Source organism: Scardinius erythrophthalmus, assembly GCF_964197995.2.
Source record: "Scardinius erythrophthalmus genome assembly, chromosome: 1".
Lineage (NCBI taxonomy): Eukaryota > Metazoa > Chordata > Actinopteri > Cypriniformes > Leuciscidae > Scardinius > Scardinius erythrophthalmus.
This window is the reverse complement of record NC_138221.1, coordinates 5786073-5804820: the sequence shown is the minus strand read 5'-3', so window position 1 is coordinate 5804820 and position 18748 is coordinate 5786073. Positions and strand designations below refer to the sequence as shown.

Here is an 18748-nt window from a genome sequence, read left to right as displayed (position 1 = left end):
GAAAAGAAATTTGTCTGGAGTGCATGATCTCAAAATTTTTATTGGTATATACCTTGCAAATAACACATATCAACTGTATTCAAAATGAAATATTAAAGTCGGACCTTAAAGTTAACAAAAGTAATAAAAAGAAATAAACATCTAGGTACTGTATCTATGTAAATGACAAGTGTCCCACCTTACCTGCATTCAATCTACTAAAAGGGGATTTTAACATCGATGCCATAGAAGAATCATTCCCTCAGAAATTTGTACTTCTGCCTTCAAAGACAAGTACAGTTTTTTCAGTACTTTTAACAACTTTCCTAAACTCTTAACGCACCAACACACCTACTACACACAATTGGCAAAACAGTTTATTTCATGCTCAAAATCACACACTGTAAACTAAACTCCAACACTAATTTTCTAAATACAATAATACACTATGCCTACCAGAACACTGCAAACATGTCTCAAAATCAAATCATTTTTTAAAACACTAACATATGTAACAGCTGTCCAACAGGAAGATTTAGTCAATCATAGCACAATGTCATAAAAACACTAACATCAGATGGAATTACAGAAACTGCATTATTGTATACGTGTCAGGTATGCCCTTATACAACAGACAGTATATTGTATTGATCATAGTTTGTGTTTTGCACTGCAGTTTCTTTTGAAGCCTCTCTACATTTTTGTTTTGTTGGGTTTACTGTAGGTCTTTTGCTGCTTCAATAAAAAAGACCCATCTCAGAGTGCTTTATAGAATGTACGGTTACAGTATACCATATGGTCATGCCATTGAAAGAAACTTAACACCTGAGTGTGTTTCCTAGATGGGAATCAGCTGTGATTTATATTATTGCATAATTGTTTCTCAGTAACAATAGGATAAAATACAGGGGGTATATTTGGGTTTCAATTCACAATATAAACAGCTGTTTACCTTGACTTTAGCCTGTAAGGTTCAGAACATGGTGTTATCTGTTCTGACACACATTGTTTAAAGCATCGGTAAATTTGGCAGTAAAAATCCATTGTTTTGGTCTTGTTTGAGCTTGTGTGTAAAAGAAGTTCAAGCATTTTAAATTTGTGTTAATTGTATGTATTTTGTGTTAAAGCAACGAGAAATGTGTTAATAGTATAGGTTACATAGACGGATGTAGTGCTAACTAACCGTGTTAAGAGTTTTGGAAAATTGTTAAAAGTATTGAAAAATCTGTCATAGCAATCGTAAAAAAAAACTATAGCAGTACTTCTTTTAATAAACACAAAACACTGGAGAACACATTGTGCAATGCAAGACAAAGAACTGAATAAACTGAGTGCTATATATAAACAGGCAAACAAAGGGAGCTAAATGAAACACAGGTGAACTTAATTAGTGACTAACAGACTATCATGGTTAACTTGTAGCTCAACATGAGTTCCTATAAGAGCAGCCAAAAGGAACATTCTCTCAACCCCAGGTCAGGACTGCAGACGGATTAAGTGTTGTAGTATTTTTGTGACTGCAATATTTAGGCTCCACACGGATTGAGGACAACTTTTCAGCTGTACGGTAGTGCACCTTTGCTGTTTTAGGCTGGTTTTGTTTTTTCCATTCCATTTTCTCCATCAACTGACTTGATTTAGTACAACTTAAAAAGTTTAAGCTAAAGTATAGATATTGTCTTTTATTTTACCTGTCCTTGTGAAAAATATCAGAATCAGGAAATCTTAACTTTATATTTAATATGGAATAACATGTAGGCTACAACAGATCAAATTAAGTGTACTTTAAAGCACAACAAAAAGATTGTCAAAACATAATGTACTTTAAAGTAAAACTCTTAGTTTGGCATTATTTTCTTTTTTTTAAGAGTACATGTACTTAATGTCACTCCTGCCAGCAGAAGCCCTATCATGGCCACCAGAGGGCACTTCTCCCTAGACCTTTTCCATTTCCATGAACCTTTGCCTGGACTCATTTTAGTGTGATTACATCCACCTGTATGTCATTGGTTTGTATCATAGGAACTTTGGCTGGCAGGTGTGACGCTTATGAAAGTGTGTGTGTGTACACTTAAGTGGCTTTTTATAATTCATCCGTGTTATCTGCAAGTTTTATTTATTTTTATTTATTATTATTATTATTATTATTATTATTATTATTATTATTATTAGTGTAATTTCAAGATACTACAGGTACACATCCAATACCAATAAGCAAATTTTTTATTTTATTATTTTCACAAGGCTACATAGCAATTCAAAAATTATAGTTTTCTAGACAGCAACATGGTGTCGGCCCACATCTGGTACACCTGGATTACACACGGCCCAGATGTGGGCCGGGTCTGGTTGCTGTCTGGGTTCTTGTATGGTTTTTCCATTGCAAACTAATCTGGTTGTGCTATTTTTACCTAATGCAACTTCCATTCTCAAAGCTCCCTGCAACAAAGCTTTGACCTTTTATCAAAAATATTACTTTCTTAAACCAATGGCATGATTTCACTGAATCCACTTTTCATTGTAGGCTTTAAAGATCAACATGGAGAAAATCATCCTAATATTCCCTCTGATATTGCTGGTGCTGCATATACAAGGAGGAGAGTTCCACAAGGAGGAGTGTTTGCCTGCCGAAGCTCCACAGCCGGAAGTCGTGGAGTTCGACAACACCATCTATGCCACTTGTGAAGTAACTCCCAGCCCCAATTTGCCACGTAACCAGCCAAAGATCTTTGGGCAAATCCTCTTCAAGCAGGTCTTCCCCAATGGAGATTTAGAAGTGAAAATCAACCTCCGTGGTTTGCCTGCCATCGATCGTCAAGAGCGTGCCATGCACATCCATCAGTATGGAGACCTCAGTCAAGGCAGCATCACTGTTGGTCCTCATTATAATCCAAACGGCGTTGACCACCCTCATCATCCTGGAGACCTGGGCAACTTTGCTTCTGAGAAAGGAGTTATAAGGCAGTTCCTGACGCTTCCAGACGCCAAGCTCTTTGGGCCTTATTCCATTCTGGGACGTGCGGTGGCGGTTCATGAGAAGGAGGATGATCTGGGAATGGGTTCAGATGAGGAGAGTAAACTCAGTGGGAATGCTGGACCGATAATTGCTCTCGGTGTGATTGGTATTACTACTCCAAGTCTGTGGCAGAAGACTGAAGTGCCCCCCAAGAAACCATGTGGAGGAAGGCACTGAGAGTCAAAGATGAGGGAGTCGGATATGGTGGAAGGGCAGATTCAAATGGGATAATCATGATTTTCCTTGTGTATTCTTTGTATGTGTCCTACATTAAAGTATATTTCAGAACCTGAACATTCCCATGTTTTTTTTCTTGGTCTTTTCAGAGGCTTTTTGGCCAAAGCTTCCAATAGTAAATGCACTCTTAAAAATAAATGTAGGGTGAATGCAGGCAAAGTGGGCCGTTTAGTTTGATTTACTGTGCTCAATGGGTTAACACTTTCAGAGCATGACAATGGTCTTTAATTATAGATGCACTATTTCTTTAAATGATACAATGGTTTAGGTTGATGCAATATGGCACTGGAGGGTGTGGCTAGATCTCAAGGGAGGACACCTTTATTGTTCAAGGTAGACATAACCTCTGACATAAGATTTTATTTTTGAAATTATAAGGTTTCTCACTAAATGTCAACAAATGGGTATATTATTCTGACAGTTTGTTACTACAGTTAACCGGGAATCAAAATGCAAAAAAATGTCTTGGTTTTCTTGTAAGGTGTTTAAAGCTAAAGTATGTAAGATTTTTGTAATAAAATTACCAAAAATCACTTGCAAAGTGTGATATATTTCCTGCAGTTGTGTACTTCCAGTATCCCAAAATTTCCCAAAGATTTTTAGTTTCAGAGAGATTCCAATTTTAAATCAAAGCTGCAAGCAGCTTTTATCGGGGTTCAAACATTTAAAGCCTTTAAGCACAAATGCATAAAAAGACATTAAGTTTTATTTGGCAACCATTTAACCACTGACGTCATACATGGAAAAGACCATTTCCAGCCAATTTAACATAAGAAATATATGGTTTTCAAAGCTTTTTTTAACAGTTATAGCGCCACCTATGGTCCGATCTCCATAAAATTTTACATGCTTGTTTACAATGTTATTTCACATATGCTCGCCAATTTTCATTAAGTTCTGAGTTTTTGTTTAGGATTTATAGGCTTTCGAGTGAATTTTGCCACGCCCATTTTCTAAATGACCGTGTTATAACCGTCCAAATGCAAAAGTTTTAGCACTTTGTGCTTTAACCCCTAATAATGGCTCGTCCATGTTCACTTGTCGCCTGTCAATGACATAATATCCGCGTTATCCCTGGTTTCCGCTCGTACTGCCATAGTAACCATGGCGACAACTGCGTTACGTCTAGCGGCACGCTCATGGAGTTGTTTCATTCAAACATTATGGACCATGGCAAGCAGACTTTGGGACAAAAGGAGAACTAAAACGAGGATCAATATCGGCGTGGTGTTTTCAAGATGCCGCAAACTTCGACTTGACAGAGACGTCTTGCATGTACTTTATTAGACAGTTGAGCAAATGTTCAAAACCCGCATGGTGTTATCTGTTCTGACACACATTGTTAAAGCACACTTTTACACTGAATGTTTGCTGCTTCAATCCAGATGAGTACGTTGTTAGGCTATTCACTGTATGTAGGGTGACCACCCGTCCCGCATTGCGTTGTACTGCACAGCATTTTCACCCCTTGTCCTGCACGTCGCATATTGAGAAAATGTCCCGCATTTTCATCAGTCTGTCGGTTTTTAATAATCATATTAAGAAAACGTGCATGCTTTCTTTTGCCTTTTTAAGAAAGCATTTTCTTTATTATTTTTGCGGCATAGTTTTTCACCTATATTTAACAGCGCTTCCTCAGAAGTAGGCTACAAATACAACCGCCTTCTTTTAAATCCTATCCAATGGTTGAAAGTAAAGGAGTAAACACGGTCACTAGTACGTTTTGACGGCTGTCAATCAAAATGTGGAGCGGTGATTCGTTCCATGTGTTCCCTGTCAGAAAACAAATGGATAATTCGATTTTAATTGGACTTGGTCAGAACTGTTTCAAAAATAGTTATCTGCATGATGCTGCTGCCTTTGGGCTCAGTGATGTTGAATTTAAATGACATGTCAAATTAAGACATGTAATGTTACATTGTGATATAATGGTGTTTTCTGGAAGGGACTAAAGAACAAAGCATTTTTATCAGCTGAAAGGCAGAATACAAATGTTTTTTTTATTAAGTTAGATAAGCATTAAATAACAGTTTCAGGTTATGTTTTAGTGTTGGTAACATGTCCAACATTGTCCCACACAAACGTATAATCGTCCCACATTTGGTTTGTTTGATGTGGTCACCCTACTGTATAGGGTAAATTTAGCATAGGGTGAACTTTTTGAATCTTGCTCCTGACAAATAACCCAAATTAAAAAAAAGACTAAAACTAATAAAAACTCAACTAAAACTAAGCATTTTCAAAAAATAAAAACTAAACTAGCAAACCCACTTTAAAAACTAATTAAAGCCCATGTTGCAGTTTTTTTATTTTTTTATTAATATAACCTTGTATGAAAATACCATATGAAAAGTAAATGCAGGATTAAAAATAGTTTTGCAAGACATAAGGGCACAAATTTAATAGAAATCGTGACTGTTTCCTTGACCGTGTTGAAAAAACGCTTTTTTTCACCATCGCGTCATATGGCATCACCTGAGGTAGTCGTTTGGATCTGCGTTCGCTCAGTGCAGAGATAGGTTGGTATTCAGTTGGAGCGGTCATGATTCAGTGTGTTTTCTGTGCTTATTGTATTTCAATGAATCATCGTCGTGGTAAATGATTGTGAATTATGGCCTGTCAGGACATCGAGTCCACAGGTTTCCGAATAAGAAAAAGGACGGTGCAATCTTCCGTGCTAGTGTGCGTTTTGTGCCGGGTAAGAGACGGGACTTCACTTCTGCTTCTGCTTTGAAAAACGCGGTAGTGTGTAGCGTTCACTATAGACCGAATGATTATAATCCCGGCGATATGTGCACACTGTCCCGGCTCCTTCATCGGGTCGCCCGGTCCGCCGTCGGCATGTGGTTCGGCCGCCAGTGGGAAACATGACGCTCACGGATCCGTCAGAGATCACTTATTGTACATCTGTTTTACAAAATGTGCCTTGTCTTAATTTAATTCATTAACATATCCTACATAAACTTGTAATGTGATGCATTTATGTGTTTGTTATTAGTCTGCAGCCGACACTATTATTATTATTATTATTATTATTATTAATAATATTATGTTCTATAATTCATTTTCAATCTGTACAAACCGACTTTAATGTTTGTGTTGGCTGTTTCTACATATAAAGTTGTTATACAGTAAGACAGTTGTGATTGTGATCATTTTTTTTATTCATTGTCACCAAATGGGTCAATTCAAAGCCTTTATAAAGTCCCTCTTCCTCTGGAAACTGTCTCCTAATGGCTGACACACACAACACATGCAGGTATGGGTCTAAGTACTAGCTTTGCTATTGCCTGATACATGATGATGATAATCTGTACAGTATTGTGATCTGCGCATAGTGTTACTGTTATACATATCGTCGGCTAACGTGAATACATCTATAAGCTAACACTGTTCTCTCGGCCTGTTCTCCTCACACCACAACTCACCGTTGTTCTGTCTAACCCTGGCCTGTCCAGCTCACTTGGTTTCATATCAGGCTCATAATTATATATGATATCATCATATATATCAATTATATATGAATTATATATATATCATACGAGTAAACATTTAGGCTACAATTCCCCCAGCTTTCTGAGCTGTCATTGCGATCCATTGCTTTCCTATTTGCTAGTTGATTTACTTTGACCGCTCTACCTCATGTTACGTCACTTCAGGTTCGGCGGTTTAAGTGATTTTCAAATGCGGAAGTAAAAATTTCTCACAAAAACGACTCCAGAAGCCTAAATAGTGTTTTATAAGTATATGTTTATATTTAAATCTAGTTCCTACATTATTTTTCTATACATTGGCTTACTGGGTACTCTAACCTGCAACATAGACTTTAAAACTAAACTGAATTTGAAAACAAAAAGTCAAAACGAAATAAAAATAAAAACTATAATAACCCTGACATAGACGGATGTAGTGCTAACTAACCGTGTTAAGAGTTTTGGAAAATTGTTAAAAGTATTGAAAAATCTGTCATAGCAATCGTAAAAAAAAAAACTATAGCAGTACTTCTTTTAATAAACACAAAACACTGGAGAACACATTGTGCAATGCAAGACAAAGAATTGAATAAACTGAGTGCTATATATAAACAGGCAAACAAAGGGAGCTAAATGAAACACAGGTGAACTTAATTAGTGACTAACAGACTATCATGGTTAACTTGTAGCTCAACATGAGTTCCTATAAGAGCAGCCAAAAGGAACATTCTCTCAACCCCAGGTCAGGACTGCACACGGATTAAGTGTTGTAGTATTTTTGTGACTGCAATATTCAGGCTCCACACGGATTGAGGACAACTTTTCAGCTGTACGGTAGTGCACCTTTGCTGTTTTAGGCTTGTTTTGTTTTTGTTTTCTCCATTCCATTTTCTCCATCAACTGACTTGATTTAGTACAACTAAAAAATGTTTAAGCAAAAGTATAGATATTATCTTTTATTTTACCTGTCCTTGTGAAAAATATCAGACATCAACTGTATATTTAATATTGAATAACATGTAGGCTACAACAGATCAAATTAAGTGTACTTTAAAGCACAACAAAAAGATTTTCAAAACATAATGTACTTTAAAGTAAAACTCTTAGTTTGGCATTATTTTCTTTTTTTTAAGAGTACATGTACTTAATGTCACTCCTGCCAGCAGAAGCCCTATCATGGCCACCAGAGGGCACTTCTCCCTAGACCTTTTCCATTTCCATGAACCTTTGCCTGGACTCATTTTAGTGTGATTACATCCACCTGTATGTCATTGGTTTGTATCATAGGAACTTTGGCTGGCAGGTGTGACGCTCATGAAAGTGTGTGTGTGTACACTTAAGTGGCTTTTTATAATTCATCTGTGTTATCTGCAAGTTTTATTTATTTTTATTATTATTATTATTATTATTATTATTATTATTATTAGTGTAATTTCAAGATACTACAGGTACACATCCAATACCAATAAGCACATTTTTTATTTTATTATTTTCACAAGGCTACATAGCAATTCAAAAATTATAGTTTTCTAGACAGCAACATGGTGTCGGCCCACATCTGGTACACCTGGATTACACACGGCCCAGATGTGGGCCGGGTCTGGTTGCTGTCTGGGTTCTTGTATGGTTTTCCGTTGCAAACTAATCTGGTTGTGCTATTTTACCTAATGCAACTTCCATTCTCAAAGCTCCCTGCAACAAAGCTTTGACCTTTTATCAAAAATATTACTTTCTTAAACCAATGGCATGATTTCACTGAATCCACTTTTCATTGTAGGCTTTAAAGATCAACATGGAGAAAATCATCCTAATATTCCCTCTGATATTGCTGGTGCTGCATATACAAGGAGGAGAGTTCCACAAGGAGGAGTGTTTGCCTGCCGAAGCTCCACAGCCGGAAGTCGTGGAGTTCGACAACACCATCTATGCCACTTGTGAAGTAACTCCCAGCCCCAATTTGCCACGTAACCAGCCAAAGATCTTTGGGCAAATCCTCTTCAAGCAGGTCTTCCCCAATGGAGATTTAGAAGTGAAAATCAACCTCCGTGGTTTGCCTGCCATCGATCGTCAAGAGCGTGCCATGCACATCCATCAGTATGGAGACCTCAGTCAAGGCAGCATCACTGTTGGTCCTCATTATAATCCAAACGGCGTTGACCACCCTCATCATCCTGGAGACCTGGGCAACTTTGCTTCCGAGAAAGGAGTTATAAGGCAGTTCCTGACGCTTCCAGACGCCAAGCTCTTTGGGCCTTATTCCATTCTGGGACGTGCGGTGGCGGTTCATGAGAAGGAGGATGATCTGGGAATGGGTTCAGATGAGGAGAGTAAACTCAGTGGGAATGCTGGACCGATAATTGCTCTCGGTGTGATTGGTATTACTACTCCAAGTCTGTGGCAGAAGACTGAAGTGCCCCCCAAGAAACCATGTGGAGGAAGGCACTGAGAGTCAAAGATGAGGGAGTCGGATATGGTGGAAGGGCAGATTCAAATGGGATAATCATGATTTTCCTTGTGTATTCTTTGTATGTGTCCTACATTAAAGTATATTTCAGAACCTGAACATTCCCATGTTTTTTTTTCTTGGTCTTTTCAGAGGCTTTTTGGCCAAAGCTTCCAATAGTAAATGCACTCTTAAAAATAAATGTAGGGTGAATGCAGGCAAAGTGGGCCGTTTAGTTTGATTTACTGTGCTCAATGGGTTAACACTTTCAGAGCATGACAATGGCCTTTAATTAAAGATACACTATTTCTTTAAATAATACAATGGTTTAGGTTGATGCAATGTGACATTGGAGGGTGTGGCTAGATCTCAAGGGAGGACACCTTTATTGTTCAAGGTAGACATAACCTCTGACATAAGATTTTATTTTTGAAATTATAAGGTTTCTCGCTAAATGTCAACAAATGGGTATATTATTCTGACAGTTTGTTAGTACAGTTAACAGGGAATCAAAATGCAAAAAAATGTCTAGGTTTCCTTGTAAGGTGTTTAAAGCTAGAATATGTAAGATTTTTGTAATAAAATAACCAAAAATCACTTGCAAAGTGTGATATATTTCCTGCAGTTGTGTACTTCCAGTATCCCAAAAGTTCCCAAAGATTCTTAATTTCAGAGAAATTCCCATTTTAAATCAAAGCTGCAAGCAGCATTTATCGGGGTTCAAGCATTTAAGGTTTTTAAGCACAAATGCATAAAAAGACATTAAGTTTTATTTGGCAACCATTTAACCACTGACGTCATACATGGAAAAGACCATTTCCAGCCAATTTAACATAGGAAATATATGGTTTTCAAAGCTTTTTTAACAGTTATAGCACCACCTATGGTCCGATCTCCATAAAATTGTGCATGCTTGTTTACAATGTTATTTCACATATGCTCGCCAATTTTCATTAAGTTCTGAGTTTTTGTTTAGGATTTATAGGCTTTCGAGTGAATTTTGCCACGCCCATTTTCTAAATGACCGTGTTATAGCCGTCCAAATGCAAAAGTTTTAGCACTTCGTGCTTTAACCCCTAATAATGACTCGTCCATGTTCACTTGTCGCCTGTCAATGACATAATATCCGCGTTATCCCTGGTTTCCGCTCGTACTGCCATAGTAACCATGGCGACAACTGCGTTACGTCTAGCGGCACGCTCATGGAGTTGTTTCATTCAAACATTATGGACCATGGCAAGCAGACTTTGGGACAAAAGGAGAACTAAAATGAGGATCAATATCGGCGTGGTGTTTTCAAGATGCCGCAAACTTTGACTTGACAGAGACGTCTTGCATGTACTTTATTAGACAGTTGAGCAAATGTTCAAAACCCGCATGGTGTTATCTGTTCTGACACACATTGTTAAAGCACACTTTTACACTGAATGTTTGCTGCTTCAATCCAGATGAGTACGTTGTTAGGCTATTGACTGTATGTAGGGTGACCACCCGTCCCGCATTGCGTTGTACTGCACAGCATTTTCACCCCTTGTCCTGCACGTCGCATATTGAGAAAATGCCCCGCATTTTCATCAGTCTGTCGGTTTTTAATAATCATATTAAGAAAACGTGCATGCTTTCTTTTGCCTTTTTAAGAAAGCATTTTCTTTATTATTTTTTGCGGCATAGTTTTTCACCTATATTTAACAGCGCTTCCTCAGAAGTAGGCTACAAATACAACCGCCTTCTTTTAAATCCTATCCAAAGGTTGAAAGTAAAGGAGTAAACACGGTCACTAGTACGTTTTGACGGCTGTCAATCAAAATGTGGAGCGGTGATTCGTTCCATGTGTTCCCTGTCAGAAAACAAATGGATAATTCGATTTTAATTGGACTTGGTCAGAACTGTTTCAAAAATAGTTATCTGCATGATGCTGCTGCCTTTGGGCTCAGTGATGTTGAATTTAAATGACATGTCAAATTAAGACATGTAATGTTACATTGTGATATAATGGTGTTTTCTGGAAGGGACTAAAGAACAAAGCATTTTTATCAGCTGAAAGGCAGAATACAAATGTTTTTTTTATTAAGTTAGATAAGCATTAAAGGTGCCATGTGTCATGTCTGGCAAAAAAAAAAAATCCAGTCATACTCCACATTCCATACCAGATGGGGGCAGTATACCTCCAGAAAGTGAATTGGTCTACTCTAGAGTAACAAACGAGAAACAGCATAGTCTCTATGCTCCACCCCTACCTACTTAGCTGCACATATACAAGTTAAAAAAGGGACAACATCTATTTAGAGTGTTACGTATGCTGCCCGCCTGAAGCTAATTTAGCAGCATATATCAAGTTTGATTTTCATTAGCAATACCACTTCTAGCTAAGTTATCATTAGTCACCAAAAAACATTCAGTCTCATTACACCTTGCAATGTTTTCCGTTACGTTTCGTGCGTCCAGGGTGTGTAAAGCAGAAGCAGCCTGGCCAGCGGCAGAGTATGCGCGATCCGTGAGTGCTGAAGACATTCTGCACGGCTTTGATGGGTGCGCAGGAGGACACAAATGGGCGGCGACAGCTTCTTCCAGTGGCGGGAGCTTTTTCCTCAGCGCCGTCAACAGATAGAGCATTACTAAAACTTTATACACCGCCGCCGACTTGAGCTGCAAAGAAGCTCTGGCCGCCCTGTCAAGGACGCTTGTCAAAAAGTATGGGGAAACTTGACCGCTCTGAATATAGTGAGTGAGTGCGCGCGCGCGGCCGGGGCTCGCTCTCGCTCTCTCTCTCTCTGCTAGTTCTTAGAGGCAGAAGAGAGCGTGCTCGCTTAAAATGTCATATTTTGGTATGATCGTTCACCCGCCAGTGTGGCGGATAGCCTTTTGAGATTTTATTTGTGCTTCAGAGCGCGTTTTTTTCCCTGCAGCGGGTGGTGGTAGGGGTCTCTTGCCAAGGGCTTCAGCCATCCTTCCACTCTCTTCCCTGAACTGAAATGTAGTAGTGGGCTGTACTTTCCACACGATTGACATCAGGTTCAAGTACGCCCACAAGCCGTGCAAGTTATTCGTGTATTGCATGTTTGGCTGGTGGTTATGTTGCCCGTATACCGCCTCCCATGGCCGAAACTGGTATTATGACACCTGTCGGGCCGTGGCTATTAATGCTAATGCTAATTAAGGTAGATATCTCTGCAGCACTATAACTGGACATTTTTTTAATGACATCATCGCCCTTATTTCTTCTCATTCTTTTAATGCGTGTAGCTAATTTTTGGGATATTTTTACCTCAATTTTTACACATGGCACCTTTAAATAACAGTTTCAGGTTATGCTTTAGTGTTGGTAACATGTCCAACATTGTCCCACACAAACGTATAATCGTCCCACATTTGGTTTGTTTGATGGTGGTCACCCTACGGTATAGGGTAAATTTAGTATTGGGTGAACTTTTTGAATCTTGCTCCTGACAAATAACCCAAATTACAAAAAAAGACTAAAACTAATAAAAACTAAACTAAAACTAAGCATTTTCAAAAAATAAAAAATAAACTAGCAAACCCACTTTAAAAACTAATTAAAACTAAACTGAATTTGAAAACAAAAAGTCAAAACGAAATAAAAATAAAAACTAATGAAAAATGCAAAACTATAATAACCCTGACATATACGGATGTAGTGCTAACTGTGTTAAGAGTTTTGGAAAATTGTTAAAAGTATTGAAAAATCTGTCATAGCAATCGTAAAAAAAACTATAGCAGTACTTCTTTTAATAAACACAAAACACTGGAGAACACATTGTGCAATGCAAGACAAAGAACTGAATAAACTGAGTGCTATATATAAACAGGCAAACAAAGGGAGCTAAATGAAACACAGGTGAACTTAATTAGTGACTAACAGACTATCATGGTTAACTTGTAGCTCAACATGAGTTCCTATAAGAGCAACCAAAAGGAACATTCTCTCAACCCCAGGTCAGGACTGCACACGGATTAAGTGTTGTAGTATTTTTGTGACTGCAATATTCAGGCTCCACACGGATTGAGGACAACTTTTCAGCTGTACGGTAGTGCACCTTTGCTGTTTTAGGCTGGTTTTGTTTTTGTTTTCTCCATTCCATTTTCTCCATCAACTGACTTGATTTAGTACAACTAAAAAAAGTTTAAGCAAAAGTAAAGATATTGTCTTTTATTTTACCTGTCCTTGTGAAAAATATCAGACATCAACTTTATATTTAATATTGAATAACATGTAGGCTACAACAGATCAAATTAAGTGTACTTTAAAGCTCAACAAAAAGATTTTCAAAACATAGGCCTAATGTACTTTAAAGAAACTCTTAGTTTGGCATTATTTTCTTTTTTTTTTAAGAGTACATGTACTTAATGTCACTCCTGCCAGCAGAAGCCCTATCATGGCCACCAGAGGGCACTTCTCCCTAGACCTTTTCAATTTCCATGAACCTTTGCCTGGACTCATTTTAGTGTGATTACATCCACCTGTATGTCATTGGTTTGTATCATAGGAACTTTGGCTGGCAGGTGTGACGCTTCTGAAAGTGTACGTGTGTACACTTAAGTGGCTTTTTATAATTCATCAGTGCTATTATCTGCTTATTATTATTATTATTATTATTATTATTATTATTATTATTATTTATTATTATTATTGTAATTTCAAGATACTACAGGTACACATCCAATACCAATAAGCGCATTTTTTTATTTTATTATTTTCACAAGGGTACATAGCAATTCAAAAATTATAGTTTTCTAGACAGCAACATGGTGTTGGCCCACATCTGGTACACCTGGATTACACCCGGCCCAGATGTGGGCCAGATCTGGTTGCTGTCTGGGTTCTTGTATGGTTTTCCGTTGCAAACTAATCTGGTTGTGCTATTTTACCTAATGCAACTTCCATTCTCAAAGCTCCCTGCAACAAAGCTTTGACCTTTTATCAAAAATATTCCGTTCTTAAACCAAATGGCATGATTTCACTGAATCCACTTTTCATTGTAGGCTTTAAAGATCAACATGGAGAAAATCATCCTAATATTCCCTCTGATATTGCTGGTGCTGCATATACAAGGAGGAGAGTTCCACAAGGAGGAGTGTTTGCCTGCCGAAGCTCCACAGCCGGAAGTCGTGGAGTTCGACAACACCATCTATGCCACTTGTGAAGTAACTCCCAGCCCCAATTTGCCACGTAACCAGCCAAAGATCTTTGGGCAAATCCTCTTCAAGCAGGTCTTCCCCAATGGAGATTTAGAAGTGAAAATCAACCTCCGTGGTTTGCCTGCCATCGATCGTCAAGAGCGTGCCATGCACATCCATCAGTATGGAGACCTCAGTCAAGGCAGCATCACTGTTGGTCCTCATTATAATCCAAACGGCGTTGACCACCCTCATCATCCTGGAGACCTGGGCAACTTTGCTTCCGAGAAAGGAGTTATAAGGCAGTTCCTGACGCTTCCAGACGCCAAGCTCTTTGGGCCTTATTCCATTCTGGGACGTGCGGTGGCGGTTCATGAGAAGGAGGATGATCTGGGAATGGGTTCAGATGAGCAGAGTAAACTCAGTGGGAATGCTGGACCGATAATTGCTCTCGGTGTGATTGGTATTACTACTCCAAGTCTGTGGCAGAAGACTGAAGTGCCCCCCAAGAAACCATGTGGAGGAAGGCACTGAGAGTCAAAGATGAGGGAGTCGGATATGGTGGAAGGGCAGATTCAAATGGGATAATCATGATTTTCCTTGTGTATTCTTTGTATGTGTCCTACATTAAAGTATATTTCAGAACCTGAACATTCCCATGTTTTTTTTCTTGGTCTTTTCAGAGGCTTTTTGGCCAAAGCTTCCAATAGTAAATGCACTCTTAAAAAATAAATGTAGGGTGAATGCAGGCAAAGTGGGCCGTTTAGTTTGATTTACTGTGCTCAATGGGTTAACACTTTCAGAGCATGACAATGGCCTTTAATTAAAGATACACTATTTCTTTAAATGATACAATGGTTTAGGTTGATGCAATATGACACTGGAGGGTGTGGCTAGATCTCAAGGGAGGACACCATTATTGTTCAAGGTAGACATAACCTCTGACATAAGATTTTATTTTTGAAATTATAAGGTTTCTCGCTAAATGTCAACAAATGGGTATATTATTCTGACAGTTTGTTACTACAGTTAACAGGGGATCAAAATGCAAAAAAAATCTTGGTTTTCTTGTAAGGTGTTTAAAGCTAGAATATGTAAGATTTTTGTAATAAAATAACCAAAAATCACTTGCAAAGTGTGATATATTTCCTGCAGTTGTGTACTTCCAGTATCCCAAAAGTTCCCAAAGATTTTAATTTCAGAGAAATTCCAATTTTAAATCAAAGCTGCAAGCAGCATTTATTGGGGTTCAAGCATTTAAGGCCTTTAAGCACAAATGCAGAAAGACTAAGTTTTATTTGGCAACCATTTAACCACTGATGTCATACATGGAAAAAAACATTTCCAGCCAATTTAACATAGGAAATATATGGTTTTCAAAGCTTTTTTAACAGTTATAGTGCCACCTATTGTCCGATCTCCATAAAATTGTGCATGCTTGTTTACAATGTTATTTCACATATGCTCACCAATTTTCATTAAGTTCTGAGTTTTTGTTTAGGATTTACAGGCTTTCGAGTGAATTTTGCCATGCCCATTTTCTAAATGGCCGTGTTATAGCCGTCCAAATGCAAAAGTTTTAGCACTTCGTGCTTTAACCCCTAATAATGACTCGTCCATGTTCACTTGTTGCCTGTCAATGACATAAGCCTCTAGCCTCTAGCCTTGGCTACCGTATATAGACCGCCTGGGCCTTACGCTGATTTCCTAAAAGAGTTTGCAGATTTTCTCTCAGACTTATTAGTTAACTTCGATAAAGCATTAATTGTTGGAGACTTTAATATCCATGTAGATAATCAAAATGATGCGTTAGGGGCTGCGTTTACTGATTTATTAAACTCCTTTGGGGTCAAGCAAAACATTACCGGACCGACTCATCGATTTAATCATACACTCGATTTAATTATATCACATGGAACCGATCCAACCGATATAGATATCATTCCACAAAGTGACGATGTCACTGACCATTACATGGTAACTTGCATATTACGTACTCCTGTAATATATCATGCTGCGCCGCGTTATCGATTAGGCAGAACAATCCTTCCATCCACCATAGATAATTTTTCAAACAGCTTATCGGATCTGTCTCAGCTGCTCAGTGAACCCAAACAAACAGATGAACTTGAGGAATTAACTAGCACTATGAGCACCATTCTCTCTGGATCATTGGATATTGTTGCGCCCATTAGATTAAAAAAGGTCAGAGAGAAAAGTAAAGCACCATGGTACAACAGTACTACGCGTGTTCTAAAGAGAGAAACCCGTAATTTAGAGCGTAAATGGAAACAAACCAACTTAGAGGTCTTTAGAATCGCATGGAAAGACAGTATGTCACGTTATAAAAAGGCCCTAAAAGCGGCCAGGGCTGAGCATCTACGCAAACTAATAGAAAACAACCATAACAATCCTAAGTTCTTATTTAACACCGTGGCGAGACTAACAAATAAACAGATGTCTCCTGAACAAAGTATTCCATTACAGTTTAGTAGTAATGATTTCATGAAGTTCTTCACTGAGAAAATAGAAAACATCAGAACCACAATTGTAAACGTTCAATCCTCAATCGCGCCTTATAATTCAGCCTCAATTATCACGCCGCAAGAACAATTACAGTGCTTTTCAACTATAGAACAAAAAGAGTTAAATAAATTTATCATTTCCTCTAAAACAACAACATGTTTATTAGATCCCATACCAACTAAACTATTGAAAGAAGTGTTACCTGTAGTGGAAGAGCCTCTCCTCAATATTATTAACTCGTCTTTATCTTTAGGTCATGTTCCAAGAACATTTAAATTGGCAGTTATAAAACCTCTCATTAAGAAACCACAATTAGATCCGAATAATCTAGTAAATTATAGACCCATTTCAAATCTACCTTTTATGTCTAAAATACTAGAAAAAGTTGTGTCCGCTCAACTGGGCTCTTTCTTACAAGAAAATGACACCTATGAAAAGTTTCAGTCTGGATTCAGGCCGCATCATAGCACTGAAACTGCGCTCGTTAAAATCACAAATGATTTACTTTTAGCTTCTGACCAAGGCTGTATCTCAATATTAGTTTTACTTGATCTTAGTGCTGCGTTCGATACTATAGATCATACAATACTCTTAGATCGACTACAAAATTATACTGGTGTTCAAGGACAAGCATTAAGCTGGTTTAGATCGTATTTATCTGACCGCTACCATTTTGTTTATTTAAATGGAGAAAAATCTATCATAACTCCAGTAAACTATGGAGTGCCGCAGGGATCTGTGTTAGGCCCTCTATTATTCTCAATATATATGCTGCCACTTGGAAATATTATAAGGAAACATGGAATTAGTTTCCATTGTTATGCTGATGACACTCAAATCTATATTTCATCACGGCCAGATGAAAACGCTAAATTATCCAAATTGACAGAGTGTGTTAAAGATATAAAAGATTGGATGACGCATAATTTTCTTTTATTAAATCCAGACAAGACAGAGGTACTACTTATCGGTTCAAAAAACCACCCACAAAACCTCTCACAATACAACTTTAACATAGTAGGATGTCCTGTTACTTCATCCTCTACAGTAAAAGACCTGGGTGTTATATTAGACTGCAACCTGTCTTTTGAAAATCATATTTCATATGTTACAAGAACAGCCTTTTTCCACCTTAGAAACATTGCTAAGCTACGTAATATGCTATCAGTTTCTGACGCAGAAAAGTTAGTTCATGCATTCATGACCTCGAGACTAGATTACTGTAATGCGTTATTAGCCGGTTGTCCTGCATCCTTAATAAACAAGCTACAGTTAGTCCAAAATGCCGCCGCTAGAGTTCTAACTAGATCAAGAAAATATGATCATATAACACCGATTTTATCATCCCTACATTGGTTACCTATAAAGTCCCGTATTAATTACAAGGTATTGCTACTGACTTATAAAGCCCTAAACGGCTTAGCTCCAGTCTATTTAACCGATCTTCTATCGCCCTATAATCCATCGCGCTCTTTAAGATCAATAAATTCGAGGCTTTTGGTCATACCTAGGATATCCAGATCCACCAAAGGAGGGAGAGCATTTTCACATTTAGCACCAAAACTCTGGAATAGTCTTCCGGATACTGTTCGTTGCTCAGACTCACTCTCCCAGTTTAAAACTAGATTAAAGACGCATCTCTTCAGCCAGGCATTCATATAATACTTTTAATCCTACAGTTAAATCCGACCTCTAGTTCATAAACGCCAGAGGAGAACTGGCCCCCGACTGAGCCCGGGTTCTCCCAAGGTTTTTTTTTCTCCATTAGGTCACCTGATGGAGTTTTTCGGTTCCTTGCCACTGTTGCCTTTGGCTTGCTCAGTTGGGGATATTTGGGGATATTTAATTGAATTAATCAATCAACGATACTATTGATCAGCATTACCGAACGTAGACGTTCCACTAGAAACAAACATTGATGTATTGTTCTAATTTATT

The 18748-nt window shown here is 38.0% G+C and overlaps 3 protein-coding genes across 8 annotated transcripts; all 3 read left to right on the top strand.

The window, feature by feature from the left end:
* Positions 1-908: 908 nt before the first annotated feature.
* LOC308694669 (extracellular superoxide dismutase [Cu-Zn]-like) lies at positions 909-3287 on the top strand. Of its 4 annotated transcripts, none has more exons than XM_081372322.1 (2): positions 909-999; positions 2504-3287. In XM_081372322.1, the coding sequence occupies exon 2, from the start codon at positions 2519-2521 to the stop codon at positions 3170-3172; it is 654 nt and encodes a 217-aa protein (XP_081228448.1). In that variant the 5' UTR covers positions 909-999; positions 2504-2518; the 3' UTR covers positions 3173-3287. The 4 variants fall into 4 exon arrangements, with proteins under 4 accessions (XP_081228448.1, XP_081228447.1, XP_081228445.1 ...); XM_081372321.1 differs by lacking the exon at positions 909-999 and adding an exon at positions 1348-1454; XM_081372319.1 differs by lacking the exon at positions 909-999 and adding an exon at positions 1348-1541.
* Positions 3288-7322: 4035 nt separating this feature from the next.
* LOC308691155 (extracellular superoxide dismutase [Cu-Zn]-like) lies at positions 7323-9291 on the top strand. 2 transcript variants are annotated; one of them, XM_081366104.1, is made up of 2 exons: positions 7323-7534; positions 8483-9291. In XM_081366104.1, the coding sequence occupies exon 2, from the start codon at positions 8498-8500 to the stop codon at positions 9149-9151; it is 654 nt and encodes a 217-aa protein (XP_081222230.1). In that variant the 5' UTR covers positions 7323-7534; positions 8483-8497; the 3' UTR covers positions 9152-9291. The 2 variants fall into 2 exon arrangements, with proteins under 2 accessions (XP_081222230.1, XP_081222231.1); XM_081366105.1 differs by having other exon boundaries at positions 7323-7539; positions 8483-9290.
* Positions 9292-12995: 3704 nt separating this feature from the next.
* LOC308686797 (extracellular superoxide dismutase [Cu-Zn]-like) lies at positions 12996-14939 on the top strand. 2 transcript variants are annotated; one of them, XM_081358787.1, is made up of 2 exons: positions 12996-13189; positions 14150-14939. In XM_081358787.1, the coding sequence occupies exon 2, from the start codon at positions 14165-14167 to the stop codon at positions 14816-14818; it is 654 nt and encodes a 217-aa protein (XP_081214913.1). In that variant the 5' UTR covers positions 12996-13189; positions 14150-14164; the 3' UTR covers positions 14819-14939. The 2 variants fall into 2 exon arrangements, with proteins under 2 accessions (XP_081214913.1, XP_081214914.1); XM_081358788.1 differs by having other exon boundaries at positions 12996-13194; positions 14150-14933.
* Positions 14940-18748: the final 3809 nt, after the last annotated feature.